Source organism: Danio aesculapii, chromosome 22 (assembly GCF_903798145.1).
Source record: "Danio aesculapii chromosome 22, fDanAes4.1, whole genome shotgun sequence".
Taxonomy (NCBI): domain Eukaryota; kingdom Metazoa; phylum Chordata; class Actinopteri; order Cypriniformes; family Danionidae; genus Danio; species Danio aesculapii.
Window position 1 is genome coordinate 3,481,731 of NC_079456.1, and position 25,428 is coordinate 3,507,158.

Sequence of the window (25,428 nt, forward strand, 5' to 3'; positions counted from 1 at the left end):
GACAGTAATTTCACCTTACGCTTTTTCTCTACATTTAGCAATTGTGATTTGTTTTTGTTATTTGTCGCGTTTTTGACGATCCTCCAGTTCCCGCCTCGCCGCGATGACGTCAGCACTGACGCGTTCATTCAGCGTCGAGTCTCCAGAGCTGAGGTGAGTCGTTGACGCCTTTTCTCGTGTTTACACAACAATAAAACACACTTTACAGTTTATTAAAGCGACAATCTGCGACTAGTTTCTGCATTGAGTTCACCTCTATCTGTGTGTCTGCTGACCAAAACAATACAGCAGGCAGAGAGGATCTCTGAGAGGACAATATGAGTGAATGTTTGTTTTCTGTTAGTGTGTTCGTTTTTAACGGTTGGAGTATCGCAAGAAATGATCTATGAATGTAATGGGAATGTAGTTTGGCAGATATCTTAAGTTTTACTCAAAAACATAACATTGCTTTGTTGTGGTGCTCGCTATTTTTGTTAGGTTAGATTTGTCTTTTTTTACATACCACATAGATGTTAGCAATCAAGTTTTTGTATTGTGTAAAGATTAGGTTTTTAAAGTATATATAGATTTCTAAAAAATATATAAATATCAGTTGCTTAAACTACATTATTTATGCTGCAAACAGTATAAAATGATCTGATCTGCTGCTGTTTAATGTTTATAGTCCGAGGCTCATCAATCTCATCAGAGCTGCTGAATCCTCTTTATTTCATGTCTATAGTTCCTGTTTTTACTCCATTCCTCATGCTGATGCCTTCAGATTTACTAATAACAGACTTTTCTGTTTCAACAGACTTGAGCAAATTACATAATCACCTGTTGTATTATCTACAACAGGGGTTTCCAAACTTTACAGCCAGCGACTCACGACCCCCAGTATCTTCTGAGGTGGTTATAAATGTCCTAGAGCTGCACACACAACAGCAGCTCGTCCTCCTTCAGTTCAGCTGTAAATACTGGATTATTTCCATCAGTCTACAAGTGAAGACGAGCATCAGACCATCAGGAGGAAGAGAAATCTGCAAAGACAGAGTTTATTGAAGGACAGTGAGAAGATGAGTGATCCAGAACCCTGCAGAATTAAACAGGAAGAGACTGAAGAACTAATAGGTTTGTGTTTATTCATTACTCTTCAATAATGAGGCTGAACAGCAGTGAAGTTATGAATCTTTACATTTTCACTCAGTTTAGTTCTTTTTCAAATTACTTTTTATGCGCTGCATCCTTAATTTTCCTTCATGTTTGCAATTTTGTCATTAAATACAAGATGTCAGAAATATGACCTGAATTGAGCCTTTAATTTAGCTAAACTGTTTTTAACTGCATCAAACATCAGATAATCAATAAGCACATGTTCAGCGCTGTGTTCTGCTGCTGTGAGTGGAGAGATGGACTTTTACAGTGAGCTTTTAGCAGGGTTCTGGTTCTGTTGGACCTTCAGTGTCAGTGAAAGACTGTCCCAGCAAACTCACAAGCAGACAAATGTGCCCAGATGAGGCTTTTAAAATATGTGGAGCGTTTTTAATCACTTGCGCATCGATCTCACCTCCCTCACCATTTTCTTGAACTGCTGAACTCTGCTAGAGCACCATCTGCTATTTACAGACTTAATACTAGCCTCTTAAAATAAACTTATTTTTTAAATTTTCAGATGTGATTGAGGAGAGTGAAGAACTGAATGAAGATGAGGAGAAACATCATGTCAAAAGTGAAGAAAAAACCCAATCAGAGACTGAACATAGTATTTCAGTGAAAGGAACAGCTGTAAATAGTTTGACCTGCACTCAGTGTGGAAAGAGTTTCACCCGCAAAAGCGGCCTCACTGATCACATGAGGATCCACACTGGAGAGAAACCTTTCAAGTGTCCACACTGCGACTGGAGATTTAATAATTTAAGAAACCTCAAATCACACATAAGGCTTCACACTGGAGAGAAACCTCACCAGTGTTCACACTGCGGCAAGAGATTCAATCATCCAGGAGTCCTAAAATCACACTTGAGGATCCACACCGGAGAGAAACCTTTTAAGTGTTCACACTGCGGCAAGCGATTCCGTGTTTCAAGAAACATGAAAGCACATGAGAGGACTCACACTGAAGAGAAACCGTATCACTGCACTGCTTGTGGGATGAGATTCTCATATTTGTCTTCTCTACGAACACACACAATAAACTGTCACAGTAAGTAGATCATCTAAATATCCACAGACATTTCACCCTGCAACCCAAGACTGGTTACTCACTGAACCAAAGCAGGTCTGAGCCTGGTCAGGAATGGATGGGAGACTTTGGGTGTATGGCCATACATGATAAAATGCGCTATATAAATACACATTACATTGAACAAAGGTCCAGGTTGCATTATTTAGGACAGGGGTCGGGAACCCTTTTTCAGCAAAGAGCCATTTCATATTTTTTTAAGGCAAATGCATTTTCTTAAAGAGCCACGTGACTTTATATATATATATATATATGTTGGTAGCATATAAAATATCAGGACACTGGAACATGACGTTACTCAGTGGTTAAAGTAAAAAAACCATGAAACACCACTGTTCAGATTACTAACACCACTGACATTCAGTTCACTTCACTATTATATGCCAAGCGAAAATGACTTACTCTGTCTAATGTTTAAGATGAGCCCACAGTTACCTCTTCCGTCATGTTTTCTGGCTGACTCCTGATCCATTCACGGAGTTCCATCTTTACTTGATCAGGCTTATAGTCAGATTTAACGTACTCGTGTTTTATATATATACATATATGCTTGACTGCCTCTGGCATTTTGAAAACACAGTTATTATTTAGGTAGGCCATTATTTATTTTCGCTGCTCACTGCGCGCGAAACAACAATCACCGACCAATGAGAGTGATTGTAAATGTAAGAAAGCTGTTTGGTCATAAGTGACTACCTTACGCACACACACTCAAGACAGACAGCTTTGCTGCTCGCAGTTTTTCTCTTGGACTCATTCACATTCTCTCTCTATCTCTCTCTCTCTGTCACACGCACAGTAACATGCAGGTATTCAACACTCACCAGTTAATGCCGGATCAATTAAAATAAATATCGGAACGCAAAGCATGAATATCTGACGTTTCCCAGAGCAAGATCCAGCTCAAATTAAGGACTGCCGCGAACAGTTCATTTGCGTACTTAACACACAGGACTTATTCGCCATCTGTGAAAGGTTTCCCTTGCCTCGCGATCTCCAACGAGGAAAGCAGAGCTCACAGCATTCAAACTCCAAGATGCCCCTGTCTAAACTCCCGTCTTGCCCCTGCTGTTTTTGTCCGGTTTGGACTTTATGCTGGAGCTCACACGCCTTCTTTCGGCTTTCGCTCAGCTGGTACTTTGCTGCATGGTGGGTTTCAAAATGTCTCTTAACATTAGATTTTTTTTACAAGAGGAAATGCGTTTTCTTAAAATCAGACAGAGCAGAGCAGAAAAAGTTGGGACAGTATGGAAAACGCAAATAAAAACAGAAGGTAGTGACTTCTAAATTTACTTTGACTTGTATTTTATTGCAGACAAAACTACAAACATTATTTAATGTGTTTTTCCTCATTTATTTTCTTGCAACACATTTAAAAAAATCGTTGGGACAGTAGCAGTTTAGGGCTCGTAATCAGGTAAATTGGTGAAATGATGTGATTTGAAACAGGTGATGTCAGCAGGTGATTGTAATTATGATTGGGTACAAAAGCAGCATCCAAGAAAGGTCTAGTCCTTTAGGAGCAAAGATGGGCCGAGGATCGCCAGTTTGCCAACAAATACGTTAGAAAGTTCTTGAAATGTTTAATACTGATGTTCCTCAAAAAAAAGAGTAATGAGCCTAGATGTTGGCTTTTAAAGTAGATAAGCATTTTAATTACTCGGACACACTAATCACAGTCATTCAGAAGTTTAAAGTGAATATGGAGTTTGAGAAGACAGAGCAAATGGAAAGAGATCAGCACAACAAAACCTTTTATTCACACATGCTCGTAAACATTTGCAGTTTGTACATGTGTGTTTTTAGTCAGTAATGATTGCACTGACAAGGCTTTCTGGAGCGTAGGTCTCAAACTAAATTCCTGGAGGGCTGCAGCTCTGCACAGTTGATGACTCTGTTGATGACAAGGTGCGGATCTACGGCCCTCCAGGAGTTGAGTTTAAGACCTATGATCTAGAGGAACTGTTCAAATCTAACCTCTTAAAATTAACTTTCAGATGTAACGGTGAAGGAGGAGAGTGAAGAACTGAATGAAGATGAGAAGATACATCATGTCAAAAGTGAAGAAAAAACTCAATCAGAGACTGAACATAGTATTTCAGGGAAAGGAACAGCTGTAAATAGTTTGACCTGCACTCAGTGTGGAAAGAGTTTCAGCTTCAAAAGCAGTCTCAATCAACACATGAGGATCCACACTGGAGAGAAACCTTTCAAGTGTCCACACTGCGACTGGAGATTTAGTTTTTTACATAGCTTGAAAACACACGAGAGGACTCACACTGGAGAGAAACCTTACCAGTGTTCACACTGCCGCAAGAGATTCAGTGATTCAAGATACCTGAAATCACACGAGAGGACTCACACTGGAGAGAAACCTTACCAGTGTTCACACTGCGACAAGAGATTCAGTGATTCAAGATACCTGAAATCACATGAGAGGACTCACACAGGAGAGAAACCGTATCACTGCACTGCTTGTTGGAAAAGTTTCACACATTCATCTTCTCTACAATTACACACAAAAAACTATCACAGTAAGTAGATCATCTAAAGGTCCAGGTTGCATTATTTAGGATAAAGACTGTCCCAGCAAACCCTCAATTAGACAAATGTGTCCAGATGCAGGCTTTTAAAATAGTTAGAGCATCCTAACTCCTAAATATTTTGTTTGTAGACATGTATTTTAGTCAGGAATGATTGCACTGTCAAGTCTTTTAAAGAAACTGTTAAAAACTAACCTCTTAAAATGAACTTATTTATTTAATTTTCAGATGTGATGGTGGAGGAGAGTGAAGATAAGGAGAAACATCAGGTCAGAACTAAAAAAAAAACTTTTACCTGCACTCAGTGTGGAAAGAGTTTTGGGTGCAGACACCATCTCATTCTTCACATGAAGATCCACACTGGAGAGAAACCTTACAAGTGTTCACACTGCAACAAAACATTCACACGTTCAGGATATCTGAAAGTACATGAGAGGATCCACACTGGAGAGAAACCGTACAAGTGTTCACACTGCGAGAAGAGATTCAGCTGTTCAAGTGTCAGAAAAGCACATGAGAGGACTCACACTGGAGAAAAACTTTACAAGTGTTCACACTGCCACAAAACATTCAGACGTTCAGGAAATCTGAAAGTACATGAGAGGATCCACACTGGAGAAAAACCTTACAAGTGTTCACACTGCGAAAAGAGATTCAGCAGTTCAAGTGTCAGAAAAGTACATGAGAGGACTCACACTGGAGAGAAACCTTACCAGTGTTCACGCTGCAAGAAGAGATTCCGTGATTCCAGACAATTGATTAAACATGAAAGGATTCACACCGGAGAGAAACCGTATCAATGCACCGCTTGTGGGAAGAGATTCAGACAATCATCTTCTCTACGAACACACACAATAAACATTCATAGTAAGTAGATCATCTAAAAACCCAGCCCTTCCAGGTCATGATATTCAGAATAATTGTGGAGTTGAAAAAATTGATCCTTAAGGTAAAATATATAAAGAAAATCAAATGGGGCCATGGATAGACCCTTGTGGAACCCCACGTCAGAGGTTTGGAGGATGAAAAGGTCTGTCCAACATCAACACAAAAACTAGTGTTTGAGAAATAAGATCTAAACCATAGGCCTCAAACTCAATTCCTTCCCGTCTTAAAAAAATGGTGGGCATTTAGGGTTCTGCTCTTGAATGGTTTAGATCAGGGGTGCCCAAACTCATTCCTAGAGTGCCGTAGTCCTGCATATTTTAGTTCCACTCCCAATTTACACACCTGAACCAGCTAAATAAGCTCTTTCTAGATATACTAGAAACGTCCAAGCAGGTGTGTTGAAGAAAGTTGGAGCTAAAATAGGACACAAGTCATCCAGGACCAAGTCTGGACACCTCTGGTTTAGATCAATGATCTCAAACTCAATTCCTGGAGGACCGCAGCTCTGCATAGTTTTTCTCCAACCCTAATCAAACACAGCTGATGCAACTAATCAAGGTCCTCAAGACTACTAGAGACTATTAAGGAGGTGTGAGTTGGAACTGATTGGAGCTAAACTATTCAGAGCTGCAGCCATCCAGGAATTGAGTTTGAGACCATTTATCTCAACCAGAGGTGTCCAGACTTGGTCCTGGAGGACTGGTGTCCAGTATATTTTAGCTCCAACTTCCTTCAACACACCTGCTTGGACATTTTAAGTATACCTAGAAAGAGCTTGATTAGCTCTTATTTAGAAAGATTGACACCTGCAGTTTATTCCACTTGTGTTCAGCCTTTCTGCAAGCCCGTCTAGATGCCTGAGTGGTCTCATTCAGTCAAGGCTCAGATGTAGGCTTAACAGTTCTAGTTTTTCGGGGGCAACAGAGTCTTAAATTAAAGAGGAAGAGCAGTTTAATAACTCCAGCAACTGGTCAACATCCAGATAAGAGAGTCTGACAGTAACCCCACCCTCAGCCCTTGACACAAGCTGTTCTTCTGATCCAAAAATGTTGTGGTGCTACTTTCATCAATCATTTTTGCTGTTTCAGAGCTGCTGCTTTGTTTGTCTAAAGAAAAAAAATGATTTTGAGCTAGACTCCGAGACCCATCAATCTCCAGAGACACATCAGATTTCACAAGATCTTGTCACACTTCTAGTCTAAATGGTTTTACTTGCTGCTGTTTCGACTCTGCTCGAGTTTGCTGTCTTAAAATGTACCTTTTTTCTTTGCTTAATTTTTAGACCTGAAGGAGAAGAAGGTCCACCATAGCATCAACACAACTGAGAAACCACATCTGTGTACTGAGTGTGGAAAGAGTTTTGCAAAACAGTCATATTTAATTGCACATCAGAAGATCCACTCTGGAGAGAAACCGTTCACATGCACTCAGTGTGGGAAGGGTTTCAGATATTTATCACAACTTAATGAACACATGATGACCCACACTGGAGAGAAACCACACAAATGTGATCAATGCGGAAAAAGATTTTTGAAGGCTTCAAACTTGAAGGTCCATTTTGGAGTTCATACAAAGGAGAAGCCTTATCCATGTTCTGTGTGTGGAAAAACGTTTGCACGTCCATCACTTGTAAAAGAACATGAGGAGATCCACATTGGTGTTAAAAAGTATGTGTGCCTTGTGTGTAAGAGGAGTTTTCTTAGACCTGGAGAATTGAAACGACACCAGAAGATTCACACTGGAGAGAAACCACACATATGTGATCAATGCGGCAAAGCGTTTTCGAGGTCTACACAACTAAAAAAGCATCTCAATGTTCATGCAAAGGAGACACAATCAGTTCTTTGATAGTAAAGAGTTTTACACTTCAATGAAATTTATCTTCCTGAAAACTCGACTCCGTATTCATCAATGTCAGATTTGTTAGTTAACTTTTAGTATGTTAATAAACTCCAATCATTTCTAAAGAGGACATACTTTATCACAATTAGCTCTGTTTTCACTATACAGGGCAGACCGCAAACATTGTTGTGCCATTCATCCACGATCATCAGCTCATGCAGTATGATAATACTCAGTTCTTGCATGGCCAGCATACTCACTGGACATGTCACATATTGATTATGTTTTGGCAAATATGACAGTGTATTCCAGTTCCAGCCAATATCCAGCAACCTCATGCATCCAATTCCTAGAAAAAGCCCAAAAACCTTCCAGTACTTGCATAGCCAGCATACTCACTGGGCATGTCACGTATTCAGCATGCTTTGGCTTATACAACAGCGTGTTCCAGTTCCAGCCAATATCCAGAAACCTCACGCATCCATTGAAGAGGAGTCGACCAACATTTCACAGTCCTGATCAACTCTGTCACGTGTTGAGCTTTTTTGCCGTATATAACAGGGCGCTCCAGTTCTGGCCAATATCCAGCAACCTCACGCATCCATTGAAGAGGAGTCAACCAACATTTCACAGTCTCCAATAAACAACCTGATAGACTCTGTGTCACATATTGAGCACGTTTTGGCATATATGGTGGCGTGTTCCAGTTCCAGCCAATATCCAGCAACCTCACGCATCCAATTCCTGGAAGCTGAAAACACCCCAGTTCTTGCATAGCCAGCGTACTCACTGGTTATGTCACGTATTGAGCATGTTTTAGCGTATACGATGGCGTGTTCCAGTTCCAACCAATATCCAGCAACCTCACACATCCATTTAGAAGGAGTCAACCAACATTTCACAGTCCCCAATAAACAACTAGATGGACTCTATGTGTCACGTATTGAGCATTTTTTGGCTTATATGGCGACGTGTTCCAGTTCCAGCCAATATCCAGCCACCTCACGTATCCATTGAAGAGGAGTCAACCAACATTTTAAGGTCCCCAATAAACAACCTGCTCGACTCTATGTGTCACGTATTGAGCATGTTTTGGCATATACGACGACGTGTTCCAGTTCCAGCCAAAATCCATTAACTTCACACATCCATTGAAGAGTAGTCGACCAACATTTCACTGTTCGCAATCAACAACCTGATGGACTCTATGTAAAGGTAACTCTATGCTCAAAACAAATACTGACTGGTTTGCTGACAGTTTTCTGACTGGCCACACCTGCCAGGTGTATGGATTATCTCGGCAAGCTCATTGAAAATGGGGGCAAAATCAAAAGTGCTGCCTTAATTTTATTGTGGTTGATCGTAATTATGCAAAATACAGTGGTTACACAGTGGTTTGGCTGTCAGGGCCAGCAAAGCCTTAAGGTAAAGTTGGTTTTATATACACGCATTTGTTCAGTGACAACTTGTTCAGCTCCCTATATTGTTTACCATGGTACTTTGAATATTGGGATTGAAATCACATGTATGTCTGACTTGAAAACAACATCAGCACTATGTATTTGACTGTGAACAATGTTGTACTTTGATAGCCATTGGCTGCTAATATGATTTAACTATTGAGAATTTGCAAAGAATACTTTTGTGAAATTAAATTAGGGAGAAAGTATGAATGTGTAAATATAAAACTAACTATACTTCAATCAGCAAAGCCATCTCTGCTAGGCCTAAAAACCGATCAAACATCAGAGTCACTCATTTATTTTTAATATATATTTATTTATTTATTCATTCCATTCAATGTTTATTTCCTATAACCTGTTCTCTTTTACTTAATAGCTTTGCTTTTGGTTGCATTGCTTCTAGTAGTATATGTTTATATTAGAGCATTAGAGCAATCACATTCCCAGCATCAAATAATTCTACCTGGAGCCTTTAGAGTCAGCCAGTTCAGGCGTCTATACATTACATTACATTGCTTGACCCAATCAGATTTCAATTTGGCTATGCAAGGCCATCTTGCAGAAAAACACTTGAATATGGTAGGTTAATTGTAATTGTTTACTTTTTTAAATGGCTATCTTCGCAGATATGTGATGATATTTACCATGTTTAAGCTTTAGTGTGAATATTAACCAAGTCAAAGTGTATTAACTAGGCTTTTTCTTCAACCGAGGCACTGCTGCTCTAACAAACATTAACCATGAGTTTTTTTTATAGTAGCTGTTTTTTTTTTGGTGCATTGACCATGGTTTCACTAAAGTTAACATGGTTAGTAACTGCAAAGATAGATTAATTTAGGATCACCATAGTTGACCACAAACTACATAAGGGTTTGTCACTGTATTTTTTGTGATAGATGCTTCAGTAATTTGTATTTTCAGTATTTCAGTAACTGTATTTTTGAGTATTATTTATGGATTGTATTGCCGAGATGTCAATATGATGCTATTAATTAATGATAATAACAGCTGAAGACCTAGTTGTGAAATGCATGGCCCATCACAGGCAAACGAACAAATTACAAAGCTTAATTTTTGCAGACTGTTGAATTCTCTTAATGCATATCCATCACCTGTAATGCCGTTAATCTATCATTAAGAAGGTTTTCAATCAGCAAAGCCTTCTCTGCTAGGCCTAAAACCAGACCAAACAAGAGTCACTTATTTATTTTTAATATATTTTTTCCATTTAATGTTTATTTCCTTTATTCTGTTCTGTTTATTTCATAGCTTTGCTGTTTTTGATTAGTAGTATGTTAATAAATTAGTTTTTAACCACCAAATTTCAGCAATCGCATTTCCAGCATCACATAATTCTGCTTGGAAGCCTTCAGAGTCTGCAAGTTCAGGCGTCTGTGATTGTAATTACATAATTTTTCTACTTGTCAATCTCGCAGCCATGAAGTGTCACGTTGACCTTAATAATTAAATGAAGTGCTCTTTTAATAGCATTTTAGATGCCTAATATACAGTAGCTCATGATTAAGTTAAAAGGGTTTTTATCTACATTATGTCTCGTTTAATAACCTAAATGTAGGAAAGAGTAGGCGGCTGCAGTAATGGGAGGGCTCAAACAAGACATTTTAACCGGATCAGTTCCTGAATCTCATTGTTCTTCTGACTAGTGATGGGAAGTGTGGTATATTGTAATTTATTTCTTGTGTCTGTCACATGTACAGTTGAAGTCAGAATTATTAGCCTTCCTGTAAATTTCCCCCCCAATTTCTGTTTAACGGAGAGCAGAGTTTTTCAACACATTTCTAATCATAATAGTTTTAATAACTCCTCTCTAATAACTGATTTCATTTATCTTCGCCATGATGACAGCACATAATATTTGAGTAGATATCACTTTGGTCAACCCTGGTTGTTTTTAATGTGCTTAATGAGTTATAAATAAACCTAAATTAATTAAATGGATCCCAGTGGCTGCTTTCCAGTCCAATTTTTCCACTCGCTAGATTCCCTTCATCTCGTCGACTCAGATGTACATCATTGATTACATTAGTGTCCACTACTGGCGGAACATCTGAATGGGTTTAAATTGAATGCCTTAAACCAGGGGTGTCCAAACTCGGTCCTGGAGGGCCGGTGTCCTGCATAGTTTTGCTATAACTTCCTTCAACACACTTGCCTGGAAGTTTTAGTATACTTAGAAAGAGCTTGATTGGCTGGTTCAGGTGTGTTTCATTGGGGTTGGAACTAAAATATGCAGGACACCGGCCCTCCAGGACCGAGTTTGGACACCACTGCCTTCAACCCTTAAGCACTTGGGACCTACAATGTTGTGATGTCACAACTGCATTGCATTCTGGGGCATATAGAAGCTGAAGTGTAATGTAACGCAGCCTTATTCTTTTACGTCTACAGCAGGGGTCACCAAACTTGTTCCTGGAGGTCCGGTGTCCTGCAGAATTTAGCTCCAATCCTAATCAAACACACCTGAACAAGCTAATCAAGGTCTTATTAGGTATACTTGAAACCCGTATGCCTGTGTGTTGAGGCAAGTTAGAGTTTGGACATACAAGTGATGCAACTAATCAACGTGTTCGAGACTTTTTTTGAACAACTTGATTATTTGGATCAGCTGTGTTCGATTAAGGTTGGAGCAAAACTGTGCAGAGCTGCCGCCCTTCAGGAATTGAGTTTGAGACCCATGCTGTAGACCAGGCATCACCAATCTCTGTTCTGGAGGTCCGGTGTCCCTACAGGGTTTAGCACCTATTATAGCTGCACTTAAGCGAAAAAAGATTGCGATCTTGATTCAACACTACATGCTGTCTTAATTCAGTTTTCGTACGATTCAGCCAATAATTATTAATTATTCAGCCAATTATATATTCAAGGTCAGGAGAGAAGTGTAAAGGAGGTCGCACAAGTCTTCACAGCAACATGGAGAGACATGGACATCTCCAAATGCCGTTAAGTGTCACATACTGTATTTATAAAGTATTATTCACCCAAAAATGTCACACGATTGATGTCCACTTTAGTGAACAGAACCTGCATAGGCTGTGAATAACTGGTAATACATTTGTAAATAACGTTTAGTTTGCTGCACAGAGCGATCGTTTGGGCGCCGCGTGGGAAGCAGATTTGCATGCATGTTTTTTTTTTCCTCAAAGTGACGGCAGCCATGAGCCACACTCGGCAGTGAACGTGAAACCTGCGCACGCATCATTTAAATAATCATATCGCATTTTAGAGTTGTGATTATGACAAGCGTTTGATACGTTTTTTTCTTTCATAGCGAACACAGAGTAAAAGAGGGACTCATTTTACAAGTGAAATAAATGGTCTAATCATGTTGTCAATGACAAATGACAAGCAAATGTCTCAAATATAATAATATAACACTACAATTATGAATACACTGAAAAAAATGATTCAAAGATGATTCCTTAGATTTACTCAATTTTTTTACGTTACGTGGTTGTGAAAAATGTATTTGGGCTGAATTTAAACAAACAAATTAAGTTGAACATTATTACATTTAATTTGGTTAAATTCAACACAAATAAATTGTTTGCAACAGTTTTGCATGCAACACTTTTTTTCAGTGGAGTTGCATTCTGATGTCATGATTTTACTGTGAAATAACAACCAGAACAAGTTTAAATTCTGTTCAAGTCCACCATTCAAAGTCTAAACAAAATTTCGCATTTTAAGCAACAGAAGACCAACACATAGGCATAATATTATTACTGTTGTTTTACCAAATGTTTGAGAAATAACAATAATAATAGCCTACAAATATTAACCTTGATTTTACATTACAGATTTGTGAGAAAATCGTGATCTTGATTTTAAGCAAAAGAATCATGATGCTTGTTTTAACCAGAATCGTGGAGCTCTAGCACCTAGTCATATATCAGTCAGTTTAAACATCACCATGATCTGACAAGATTCTCACAATTAAGTTTCGCAATGCAAACTAAGCAAGTCTTCGCTTTTCTCATTTCATTAGAACTGATTCAGTTGTCCAAGTTTAGTTCAGATGATGCTGTGACGTATCAGTCAGAAAGATAAACTTTACACATTCAAGAAAAATAAGTTATTTAAACTTTTATTGTTATTTCTAAAACTGTATACCAATATTATATATGCTTTTAATTTAATTAGCTTTTAAATAGGCTAGTCATTTTTTAAATGTTAATGTTTATTAATCATCTTGTAATATGTTGTAAAAACGTTTGTTTACTGATGGTAGTTAGGGGAGCGCAGGACACAAAGTAACGCGGGGTTAAATGTAACTCAGACTTAAGTATTTGCTTAGGGTAAACCATGGCATGCATCCGTCACCAGACGTCATCCTGCCATTATTTAAAGTTCAGCGAAATTTGGATTAGAAACCATTTTTGCTGCATAAAAGTATTTTTTGTTATAGTCAATATTTTTTTTAATTAAAAAAAGGTGAAAGTATGAGCGTCAAATCTTATATTGTTGTGACGATGGTGTTCTAGGCTAAAAGATGAAACCATTTTGAAAGATATAAGAAACACAGTTACTGCTAGCTAGTTTTGAAGAAAACACGACACAGCGGGGTTAGCGGGGTTGGACTCCAATTAAACTTACTAAATAATTTTTTGAATTTTGAGTTTGTTGAGAACTTTTTATATTAAAATGTTTTTTTTTATTGCTTTTTTTTATAGTAAAAAAATATTTTATTGCTAATAATGTAAATAAATGCATTGTATGATAAATGGGTAAAAATGTAAACAAATTCAAATGTGTTCATCCAATAAACAAATAAATAAATAAACATACTGTGCTATGTAGAATAAAAAGGAAATGATCCAATTACTGAGGAAATATAGCTACCATTTAAAGTAAACAGGTATTAAATTAACTGTGTGAAATCTGCCTTTGTAAGCATTTGTTACAACAACCCTCTGTCTGTTACAACTTGCCCTGCAGGTGGGGTAAGTAATAACATTTACTCCTGGCACTTTTGGCAATACTGCACAGAAACCATAGATCCGGCGATCATAATTTCAGTGCTAATTTGTAGGAGAGGCTTGTGTGTTATTGGTATAAAAATATGGTTTGTGTAACCCAATTACTTTGTTCATTATTTGACCAAAACCAAAAAGTGTTACTTTGTGCCCCGCTCTCCTCTACTTCAGGAAAAGGGTCATTTTATATTGTTTATATATTCTTCAACCATGAAGGATTACATTTTCTTTTTAATGATCGCTGCTTTGCTTTTAAAGTGCCTAATAAACAGTATTTTCACCCACTGATCTATAAATGATGTTCTCTATTATAGGACAGTAATTTCACCTCACGCTTTTTCTCTACATTTAGCAATTGTGTTTTGTTTGATATTTGGCGCGGTTTTGACGATCACTAGTTCCCGCCTCGCCGCGATGACGTCAGCACTGACGCGTTCATTCAGCGTAGTCTCCAGAGCTGAGGTGAGTCGTTGACGCTTTTTCTCGTGTTTACACAACAATAAAACACACTTTACAGTTTATTAAAGCGACAATCTGCGACTAGTTTCTGCATTGAGTTCACCTCTATCTGTGTGTCTGCTGACCAAAACAATACAGCAGGCAGAGAGGAGCTCTCAGAGGACAATATGAGTGAATGTGTTTGAGTTTTTCTGTTAAGTGTGTTCGTTTTTACCGATTGGAGTATCGCAAAATATGATCTATGAATGTAGTTTGGCAGTTTTACACCAAAACATAAGCTATTTCTGTTATGTTGGATTTCTCTTTTTGCATACCCCATAGACGTTAGCAATCAAGTTTTTGTGTTGTGTGAATATTAGGCATTTAAAGTATTTATAGATTTATAAAAAATTAAATATTCGTTGCTTGAACTACACTATTTATGCTGCAAACAGTATAAAATGATCTGATCTGCTGCTGTTTATAGTCTGAGGCTCATCAATATTATCAGAGCTGCTGAAATCCTCTTTATTTCATGTCTATAGTTCCTGTTTTTACTCCATTCCTTATGCTGAAGGCTTCAGATTTACTAATATCAGACTTCTTTTGTTTCAATAGACTTGAGCAAATTGCATAAACACCTGTTGTATTATCTACAACAGGGATTTCCAAACTTTACAGCCGGCGACTTGCGACCCCCAGTATCTTCTGAGGTGGTTATAAATGTCCAAAAGCTGCACACACAACAGTAGGCCTATATAAACAGGAGCATGCTGACAATAGAAAACAATCAAACTGCCATATATTTTTTGATAGTCTTTTATTAATTTTTCATATAATATTAACCTATTTCTGTGTGGATTTTCGCATGTTCTCCTCGTATTCACATGGGTTTTCTTAGGGTGCTCCAGTTTCCCCCACAAGTCCAAAGACATGCGCTATAGCTGAAATGGGTAAGCTAAATTGTCCGTGGTGCATGTTTGTGAACGAGTGTGTATGTATGTTTCCCAATACTGGGTTGTGGCTGGAAGGTAATCCACAAAGTGTGAAACATGTGCTGGATGAGCTGGCAGTTCATTCCACTGTGGCGACCCCTGACAAATAAAGGGACTAAGCCGAAAAGAAAATGAATGAATGAATGAGGTGTCAGAAAGTTTAACCCAGTGCTATAAAATCAATCTAAATTAAGCTTTATCAACTTATATCTATAAATATATATCGTAATCGTTCAAAATGAAAAATAATTATCGAGATTGCATTGTTGCTATATCGCCCAGCCCTCTGTAAACACACCAATTCTATGAAAGAATTGAAAGGCTGCTGGCTTTTTGTTTGCATGATTATGTAAGTATTACTACTATTTTTTATCTTCTGTGGGTAAAATATGGTAATTCTAATAGTTTAAGCAAATTTATTTGACTTTTGGAAATCACAGAGCGACCCCGTCATAATCTCGACCCCCACTTTGGGAACCACTGATCCACAATATATAACTATTATAATGATTTATTTAATTAGAGTGAATTATTCAGATTTTTTCTGTTTACTTTATTGCAGCTCGTCCTCCTTCAGTTCAGCTGTAAATACTGGAATATTCCCATCAGTCTACAAGTGAAGACGAGCATCAGACCATCAGGAAGAAGAGAAATCTGCAAAGACAGAGTTTATTGAAGGACAGTGAGAAGATGAGTGATCCAGAACCCTGCAGAATTAAACAGGAAGAGACTGAAGAACTCATAGGTTTGTGTTTATTCATTACTCTTCATTAATGAGGCTGAAGAACAGTGAGGTTGTGAATCTTTACATTTTCACTAATTTTAGTTCTTTTTAATATTACTTTTTATGCACTGCATCCTTAATTTTCCTTCATGTTTGCAATTTTGTCATTAAATACAAGATTTTAGAAATATGAACCGAATTGAGCCTTTAATTTAGCTAAAAAACACTTTTTGACTGCATCAAACATCAGATAATCAACAAGCACATGTTCAGCGCTGTGTTCTGCTGCTGTGAGTGGAGAGATGGAGTTTTACACTGAGCTTTAGCAGGGTTCTGGTTCTGTTGTACCTTCAGTGTCAGTGAAAGACTGTCCCAGCAAACTTACAAGCAGACAAATGTGCCCAGATGAGGCTTTTAAAATATGTGGAGCATTTTTAATCACTTGCGCATCGATCTCGCCTTCCTCACCATTTTCTTGCACTGTTCAGTCCTGTGCTGTTAACAAAGCTAATAGCTAGCCTCTTAAATAAACTTATTTGCTTAGGAAGAACTGTTAAAAACTAACCTCTTAAAATTAACTTTCAGTTGTGATGGTGAAGGAGGAAGAACTGTCAGAGTGAAGAACTGAATGAAGATGAGGAGAAACATCATGTCAAAAGTGAAGAAAAAACCCAATCAGAGACTGAACATAGTATTTCAGTGAAAGGAACAGCTGTAAAAAGTCTCACCTGCACTCAGTGTGGAAAGAGTTTCCGCTGCAAAAGCACTCTCAATAAACACATGAGGATCCACACTGGAGAGAAACCTTACAAGTGTTCACACTGCAGCAAGAGATTCAGTAATTCAAGAGACCTGAAATCACACGAGAGGACTCGCACAGAAGAGAAACCGTATCACTGCAATGCTTGTGGGAAGAGTTTCACATATTCTTCTTCTCTACAATTACGCACAAAAAAACATCACAGTAAGTAAGTCATCTAAAGGTCCAGGTTGCATTATTTAGGATAAAGACTGTCCCAGCAAACCCACAACCAGACAAATGCCCAGATATTTACAATATTTACAGTTTGCACACATGTATTTTAGTCAGTAATGATTGCACTGTCAAGTCTTTCAAAAGAAATTGTTAAAAACTAACCTCTTAAAATAATGTTTACTTCATTTTCAGATGTGATGGTGGAGGAGAGTGAAGATAAGGAGAAACATCATGTCAGAAGTAAAGAAAAAACTTTCACCTGCACTCATTGTGGAAAGAGTTTTGGGCGCAAACGCATTCTCATTTTTCACATGATGATCCACACTGGAGAGAAACCTTATAAGTGTTCACACTGCGACAAAACATTCAGACTTCTAGAACATCTGAAAGTACATGAGAGGACTCACACTGGAGAGAAACCTTACCAGTGTTCACATTGCAAGAAGAGATTCAGCTGTTCAAGAAACCTAAAAAAACACGAAAGGATTCACACTGGAGAGAAACCGTATCACTGCACTGCTTGTGGGAAGAGTTTCGCATATTCAACTTCTCTACGATTACACACAAAAAACTATCACAGTAAGTAGATCATCTAAAGGTCCAGGTTGTATTATTTAGGATAATTGTGGAGTTGATAGAATGTATATAATGCTAAATTTTATAAGGATGATGTTGTTTTGTCATGATTCTCTTAAGCCATTTAGGCTGTTCACATATTACATCTTTTGCCAACGCAAGTTCATTATTTAAAAAAGAAGCAAGTGCAAATACAAAGAGTAAGTAGTGCGAGTCGCACTGTCCATACATTTTTGACACAAAGTAAACGACTCCATAAACAACAATAAAGGACACAGCAGATGCTGGTATTCTGCTTAGCACAGACACAGGAAATTTTGGGTTCTGTTGTACCTTCAGTGTCAGTGAAAGACTGTTCCTCAAAGAAAGATAGGAAGACAGAAGACATTCAAAACTGTCCCAACAAACCCACAAGCAGAGAAATGAGCCCAGATGTCTGCTTTTAAAGTAACTGGAACATTTTTGAATGTCTTTAATAATGATTGAACTGTCAAGACTTTCTAAAGGAACTTTTAAAAACTAGCCCTTATTTAATAAATTTTCAGATGTGATGGTGAAGGAGGAGAGTGAAGAACTGAATGAAGATAAGGAGAAACATCAAGAAAAAACTTTCACCTGCACTCAGTGTGGAAAGAGTTTTAAGCACAATTACCATCTCATTCTTCATATGAGGATCCACACTGGAGAGAAACCATACAAGTGTTCACACTGTGAGAAGACATTCAGGTATTCAAAAACCATGAAAATACACGAGAGGACACACACTGGAGAGAAACCTTACAAGTGCTCACACTGCGAGAAGACATTCAGGGCTTTAAATACCATGAAAAAACATGAGAGTATTCACACTGGAGAGAACCGGTATCACTGCACTGCTTGTGGGAAGAGTTTCTCAAATACATCTTCTCTACGAACACACACATTAAACATTCACAGTAAGTAGATAATCTAAAGATCCAGCCATTTCAGGTCATGATATTTATGATTATTGTGAAGTTGATAACGCTTATCTAAAGGGGACCTATGATGTGGGTTCATGTTTTCCTTGTCTTTAGAATTCGACAAGCTGTGTGTGTTTATATAAGATCATCAGAAGGCCGCTGTGCCACCCTCAGGAGATGTCCCTAGTGGAATAACAAATAAAAAAAAATAGAAAGCATTGAAAACATTAATAGGAGTGTAATCAATTGATAATGCTGTCAAAAATATTTTAACGTAAAATACTATTGATGACGATAAATTAGCAGTTAAAATAAGTGAAAGCTGGTATGACCGTTCATATGGATATCGGAAAAATATGACATTGCAATATTTTGTTTTTCTGCAAATATATATAGTGCAATATAAATACAGTTTTCAGACTTACCATTGTGGAGCCAACCACATTCAGCTGGTTATTCAGCGACTGTGGCAGTGGGAAATAATGTCTCCATTCCCTCCAGGAATCGAGGATTACAACAGTAACCAAGATGTTCTCTTTCAGGTCGGAAAAACATTACTTTAAGTTAAAAACGTCAGGGTTAATGTATGGAATGTACCAAAGTTGCTGAATCTGTTACATGTAACTGTCCAACATCCCCTGGTGCTTTAAATCACCAGGAATACTAGAATTAACAAGGGAGTCGTAACTGCCGTGAACCTAGTGTAAATCTCATTTTTTGAAATGCTGACTAAGCATATGGCATCACCGAGTGGGGATGTGCATAGCAGACACCGATCCCCAGAATGTGGGTTGACCAACTGGGCATACCAGACAACCTAATGGGCCAAGCATCCTCCTCGAATGTTAGGGGCCTCAGAGGAAATTCCTAGGGTTCACCAGGTGGGGAACTTATTAGCAGAGTTGAAAAAGCTTATGCATCTCAGAGTAGAAAGAATGGCGCAGCAATCAGGTGGAAACGGGCTTCACCTGGAGATTATAAAACCTTTCAAATGTGTTATGTGTTGCCCAGCCCACAGCTCTACAGTTGTCTTTTAGAGAGGCACTGCGTGCTAAGACACAAAAGGAAACAACACTCCAAGTAGAATGTGCTTTCACTCCTGGGGGACACGGCTCATCTTGGCATGAGTATGGCATCTATTAACAAGTGAGTTAGCCTCTGTTTGGATATGGAACTTCCCTTCACCCGACCACTAACAGACAAAGAGCGGCTCAGAGAATCTTATGCTCTGAGTTTGGTCCAAATAAAAGTGGTCACCGGACACAATAATAAAAGGGCTGGGTTTTCCTCCTCGATAGGCAGTGCTTACAGGTTCACTACTGGTCTTTAAAGGGGTGGTAGGAACCTTTGGCACATCGCCGAGCCAGGGTCTCAGGATAATGTGAAAGTCTGGACATGATTCTTTGATAAAAAAAATGACTCCAGCTCCAGACAGAAGTGTCTTAATCGACAGAATTTTTAAAGATACTGAATTGAGTGGTTCAAATGGATCTTCCCATAGTCCAGAGAAAACTACAGAGAGGATGGCATGAGGGTTGGACGAGATGGATTTAGCTGCCTCGTACCTCTGAGGAACCAGATGATCAGAATATGTCATCCTAATGTGCCACCATGTACTGCATCATGATGAACCGAGATGTCGGTGACATATACACCTCCAGTGTGGAGGATGACAACCTCTGCTTCAGCTTTTTCCGAGGGAGGGAGAGTACATAGCTGATCTGGCATGTCTGGGGGTCTTTTGGTCGAGAAGAACACAGCTCAACAAATAGACTACACTTTAGGGCGTAGGTGTGTCTCGTATTGGGGGCTCTGGCCTAAGTGATGGTGTCAACTACTGCGAACGGTATGTCACCTAGGTCTTCTGTGCTTTGTCTATGGACCCCACGTGAAGGTTCCATGGATCTGGGCATGGGTGCCAGATGGTGCTTTGTCCCTGAGAAAGGAGGTCATTCCTCAAAGGAATTGTCCAAGGAGACGTTGACTCGAGTAGTGTGAGTTCTGGTACCCATGTCCGGTTGGGCCAGAGAGCTGCAACAAGCAAGACCTGCTCCTCGTCATCCTCATCATCCGACTTTGCACAGGGTCTGTGCGAGTAGGCTCACTGGGGGAAGCGCATATTTGCACAGGCCCCATGGCAAGTTGTGAGCCAGTGCATAAAAACTACTGGTAATGAGGTTTCGGGAGAAGCAAACAGGTCAACCTGGGCTTCTCTGAATTGCTCCCAAATCAGCTGAGCCACAGCGGGGTGGAGTCTCCATTCGTCTGGAAGCATGAACTACTATGAGAGTGCGTCGGCTGCATGGTTGAGCCCGCCTGTGATGTGAATGGCATGCAGTGATTTCAACTGCGCATGACTCCAGAGGAGCAGATGGAGACCAAGCTTAGACACACACATGTAGCATGAGCACCGTAATAGTGGCTGTGGGTGCCATATGAAAAAAGGAGCCTCTGAAAAAAACTTTTGTGGGACCACTGTTTTCCTGTAAAAACATTTCAAACAGCCCAGCATCAACCCAACATATTCAAAGTGAGACACACTGTCATGGAGATCAAGTCCAGCTCAATGATATGAGATACTCTGCATAGGGGAGAGCTTGCCCCAACTGATCGAGGACCATAGTACCGGAACACCTCTAGCCCAACCTCTGAAGCAGCGTGGGTAAGGATTCTATGTTCTGGACCTTAGAGGGCAGGAGCAGATCACAGTTCACCCTCGGTGATGGACATCTGGTCAGCGCTGTCATCAAGTAATCAGTCACCCTGGTGGATAATCCGCCACTCACATCTGAAACTTGGAGCATGCTAGGAAGGAGTGGGAGGTCCTCAGTCCAGATTTGGTTGACTGATTATCTCCCACTGAAGTCCTCTGATCTGTCCAAGTGTTCGCTGCTCTGTGGAAAGCAACAAGTTTGGCTTGTGCTTTTGCGAGTACAAGCCACGGTCTTACATCCATCATCCAGTGCTAGGAAATCACCGCATACAGAAACTCACAGTCAGTACAACATCTTGAAAAAGACGCGTTCTCAGACCCTGTTCCTCTTTTAGACTGCTCTTATATGCACCCAATGAAACTCCAGGGGACGGGAGAAAACCCAGCTTGACGGCCACCAATGCGCCGTTCACCTTCTGAATGCAAAACGTGGAAATTCCAGGAGGTCTCTGCAGCAGTGTGTATTTAAGTGAAGTCTGACAGAGGCTCCTCCAGGTGCTGCTTATGTACTCCCTGATTAGTGATTGGCTGCACCTGTAAAGGTTCTTTGCTAATTCATAGGCATTTATTGGCCCATTTTTCTATTCTTTAGAGTGATTGGTCATCTGGCCACAACCCATAATGTTTTCAACATAATGGCTCCTGACCTGAAAGGGAACTATTTGCGCTCTGAGAATTTAGTACTAGAGTAAAAAGGGGGAAGGGGGGATGGGTTTTTTGAGCAAGAGAGAGTGTGTGTTTCTACAGGTAAACCACCTTCCTCATTCTGCCTTTATCTGCACAAACCTGTCTGTCCTCTTCACAGTGCGATGGCCATGCTTAAGTTTTTGTGAAATAAGTAATGTTTTCATAGGTTGTTAAAGGCATTGCACTATATATAAAATGATTGACTGGCTATTTTGTTAATATTTGAAATTATATATTCAATTCTATAACCACATAAGAAGATTAGTGCTGCACAATGTATCATTTCAGCATCGATATTGCAATGTGCGCATCCGCAATAGTCACACCACAGAATATGCAATGTTGAGTTTATATGATGGGATTATAGTTGACCAAGTTTACCACTTAAGTTTAAGTGAAAGTTTACCATTTGCATGCGTTTTTAAGGCCTGTGACTATGTAAACATTCAGGCGCAAAAGAATATAAAGTGTTTAGACACAAGCAATTGTAACTTTAATTAAGATAGATTATAACCACTTTTCCTGGTTCAGAGTTGCTGCTTTGTGTGTCAAAAGAAAAAGGCCTGATTAGGAGTTAGACTCTGAGAGACACAGATCTTGCGAGACACATCAGATATCAGAAGATCTCGTCACACTCCTAGTCTAAATGCTTTCACTTGCTACTGTTTTGACTCTGCTTGAGCTGAGACGTGAGGTTTTTTATACACAGTAGGGTTGTCAAGAGCCCATATCGACAATTGACCATCAGATAAAAGGGTCATTGAAAATAAATTGATCATTGATTTAATCATTCTGCTTCCCTAAATCACATTGCTCTCCTAAAATGAAATTGTTCTCTTTACTTACTTTTCAGACCTGATGGTAACGAAAGAGGAAAGTGGAAAAGCCAATCATAGCATCAATACAAAGGAGAAGACACATCTGTGTTCTGAGTGTGGGAAGAGTTTTGCACATCGTTCATATTTAATTGCACATCAGAAGATCCACTCCGGAGAGAAACCGTTCACATGCACTCAGTGTGGGAAGGGTTTCAGATATTTATCACAAATTAATGAACACATGATGACCCACACTGGAGAGAAACCACATAAATGTGATCAATGCGGAAAAAGATTTTTGAAGGCTTCAAACTTGAAGGTCCATTTTGGAGTTCATACAAAGGAGAAGCCTTATCCATGTTCTGTGTGTGGAAAAACGTTTGCACGTCCATCACTTGTAAAAGACCATGAGCTGATCCACATTGGTGTTAAAAAGTATGTGTGCCTTGTGTGTGAGAGGAGTTTTCTTAGACCTCGAGCGTTGAAACAGCACCAGAAGATTCACACTGGAGAGAAACAACACATATGTGATCAATGCGGCAAAGCGTTTTTGAGGTCTACACAACTAAAGAAGCATCTTAACGTTCATGCAAAGGAGACACAATCAGTTCTTTGATAGTAAAGAGTTTTACACTTTAATTTACCTTACTGGAAACTGTATTTACCAACATCAGATTTGTTAACTGTTGGTATATTAATAAATTCCAATCATTTCAAAATAGGAAACAATTTATCACAATTAGCTCTTAACACTCGGTTTTCACTATACAGGGCAGACTGCAAACATTGTTGTGTCATTCATCCAGGATCATTAGCTCATGCAGCATGATAATGCATGGCCACATGATGAAGGATCTGTACACAATTCCTGGAAGCTGGAAACATCCCAGTTCCTATGTGGCCAGCTATATTCATCTGACATGTCACGTACTGAGCATGTTTCGGCGTAAACGACAACGTGTTGCAGTTCCAGCCAATATCCAGTAACCTCACGCATCCATTGAAGAGGAGTCAACCAACATTTCACTGTCCGCAATCAACAATCTGATAGACTCTGTCACTTATTGAGCATGTTTTAGCTGTATACTACACCGTGTTCCAGTTCCAGCCAATATCCAGCAACCTCACGCATCCAATTCTTGGTAGCTGAAAACATCCCAGTTCTTGCATAGCCAGCATACTCACTGAACATGTCACATTTTGAGCATGTTTTGGCATATGCAATGGCGTGTTGCAATTTCAGACAATATTCAGCAACCTCACAGTCATTGTAGAGGAGTCAACCAACATTTCACAGTCCGCAATAAACAATCTGATCGACTCTATGTAAAGGCGACTCTATGCTCAAAACAGATACTGACTGGTTTGGTATCATCTAAATGGGTTTAAATTGATTGCCTTAAACCAGGGGTGTCAAGGCAGGCCAAAATCTAAGGCAACCAATCTAGTTCCTGGAGGTCCGGTGCCCTGCAGGGTTTTGCTCCAACTTGCCTCAACACACCTGCCTAGGTGTTTCAAGAATACCAAGTAAAGCTGCAGTCACTGTGGACTTTTCCTCCCATAGACTTCCATTGATACGCAGGCGAATGCGTCAGACTGGAAACGCAGGGTCATGCGTTAAGTTTCGCAGGTCGCTGCAGTGCAAAGTTCAAGCTTGGTGAACTCTGACCTGCGAAATCGCATCACTTGACTGCGTGAGACCAATCGAGGATCAAAACACGACCTCTCTGGACAGAAATTTAAAACATGGAGCAATCGCTCGTTTTTTTAATGCCTAATCATCTTGTTTAATCCCGCCCCTTTTCGCAGTGCCGCACGACAGAATTTCGCACACACAAACTCTGGTGTGACCGCAGCTTAAGACCTTGATTAGCTTGTTCAGGTGTGTTTGTTTAGGGTTTGAGCTAAAATCTGCAGGACACCGGACCTCCAGGAACAAGTTTGGTGATCCCTGATCTAGGGTGTGTCATTTGATGAAGTGGGACACACTTTAAAATGGCTGTGGCAAGTGTTTAGGGAAATTTTCGAATGTGTATCTAAAAGTGGATTGGAACGCAGCCAATTTGTTTTGTCACAAATGTGCTATTTATGTGCATATAGCTGTGCTATTTGGGGAAAATATCTAATTGCTAATTTTTTCTTGACAGATATTGCGGTTTCGATTTTATTTGTGATTTAATTTTGTAGCTTGAGCCCAATAACCTGTATTGTAGCTTCTTCCTGCTGAAATACCATGAGTGGAACTGAAAAGATATCAACTTCTATTTAGCAAACAACTCTGAAATTGTACTTTCCCTCACGTGTCTTGAAATTGTACTACTTGATTGTCACTGGCAAAACTTTTTGTTGACTTTTTAGCAAGACACTCCTCATGTAGCCGCCTGTGGTGCTTTTTTTAGGTGCTGGTTGTTGTATCTCCTTGTGGTGTGGCAACAATTCTGCGACAGCTTTTACAAATTACCTGGTTTTGTTTGGTGTCTGTGACTTTAAAACCAAGATATTCCCATATTACCGACGTGCTGGTTTTCTTTGATATTAATTCATCTGTTAATATTTCTGAAGCGGCAGACGCCATCATCCCAGTCGCTTTCTGGTTTGTTTGTTTTTTT

General features: G+C 39.3%; 3 protein-coding genes across 3 annotated transcripts; all 3 read left to right on the forward strand.

Moving 5' to 3' along the window:
- The first annotated feature begins 800 nt into the window (after window positions 1–800).
- On the forward strand, window positions 801–7,718 carry LOC130215576 (zinc finger protein 345-like). The gene is made up of 5 exons (XM_056447419.1): window positions 801–1,110; window positions 1,652–2,182; window positions 4,219–4,755; window positions 4,993–5,631; window positions 6,935–7,718. Exons 1-5 carry the CDS (start codon window positions 1,056–1,058, stop codon window positions 7,498–7,500), a joined length of 2,328 nt encoding a protein of 775 aa, XP_056303394.1. The 5' UTR covers window positions 801–1,055; the 3' UTR covers window positions 7,501–7,718.
- A 9,009-nt stretch (window positions 7,719–16,727) lies between these two features.
- LOC130216562 (zinc finger protein 271-like) lies at window positions 16,728–17,671 on the forward strand. The gene is made up of 2 exons (XM_056448457.1): window positions 16,728–17,072; window positions 17,277–17,671. The coding sequence occupies exons 1-2, from the start codon at window positions 16,889–16,891 to the stop codon at window positions 17,669–17,671; spliced, it is 579 nt and encodes a 192-aa protein (XP_056304432.1). The 5' UTR covers window positions 16,728–16,888.
- A 539-nt stretch (window positions 17,672–18,210) lies between these two features.
- On the forward strand, window positions 18,211–24,224 carry LOC130215664 (zinc finger protein 85-like). The gene is made up of 2 exons (XM_056447506.1): window positions 18,211–18,595; window positions 22,855–24,224. Exons 1-2 carry the CDS (start codon window positions 18,211–18,213, stop codon window positions 23,433–23,435), a joined length of 966 nt encoding a protein of 321 aa, XP_056303481.1. The 3' UTR covers window positions 23,436–24,224.
- Window positions 24,225–25,428: the final 1,204 nt, after the last annotated feature.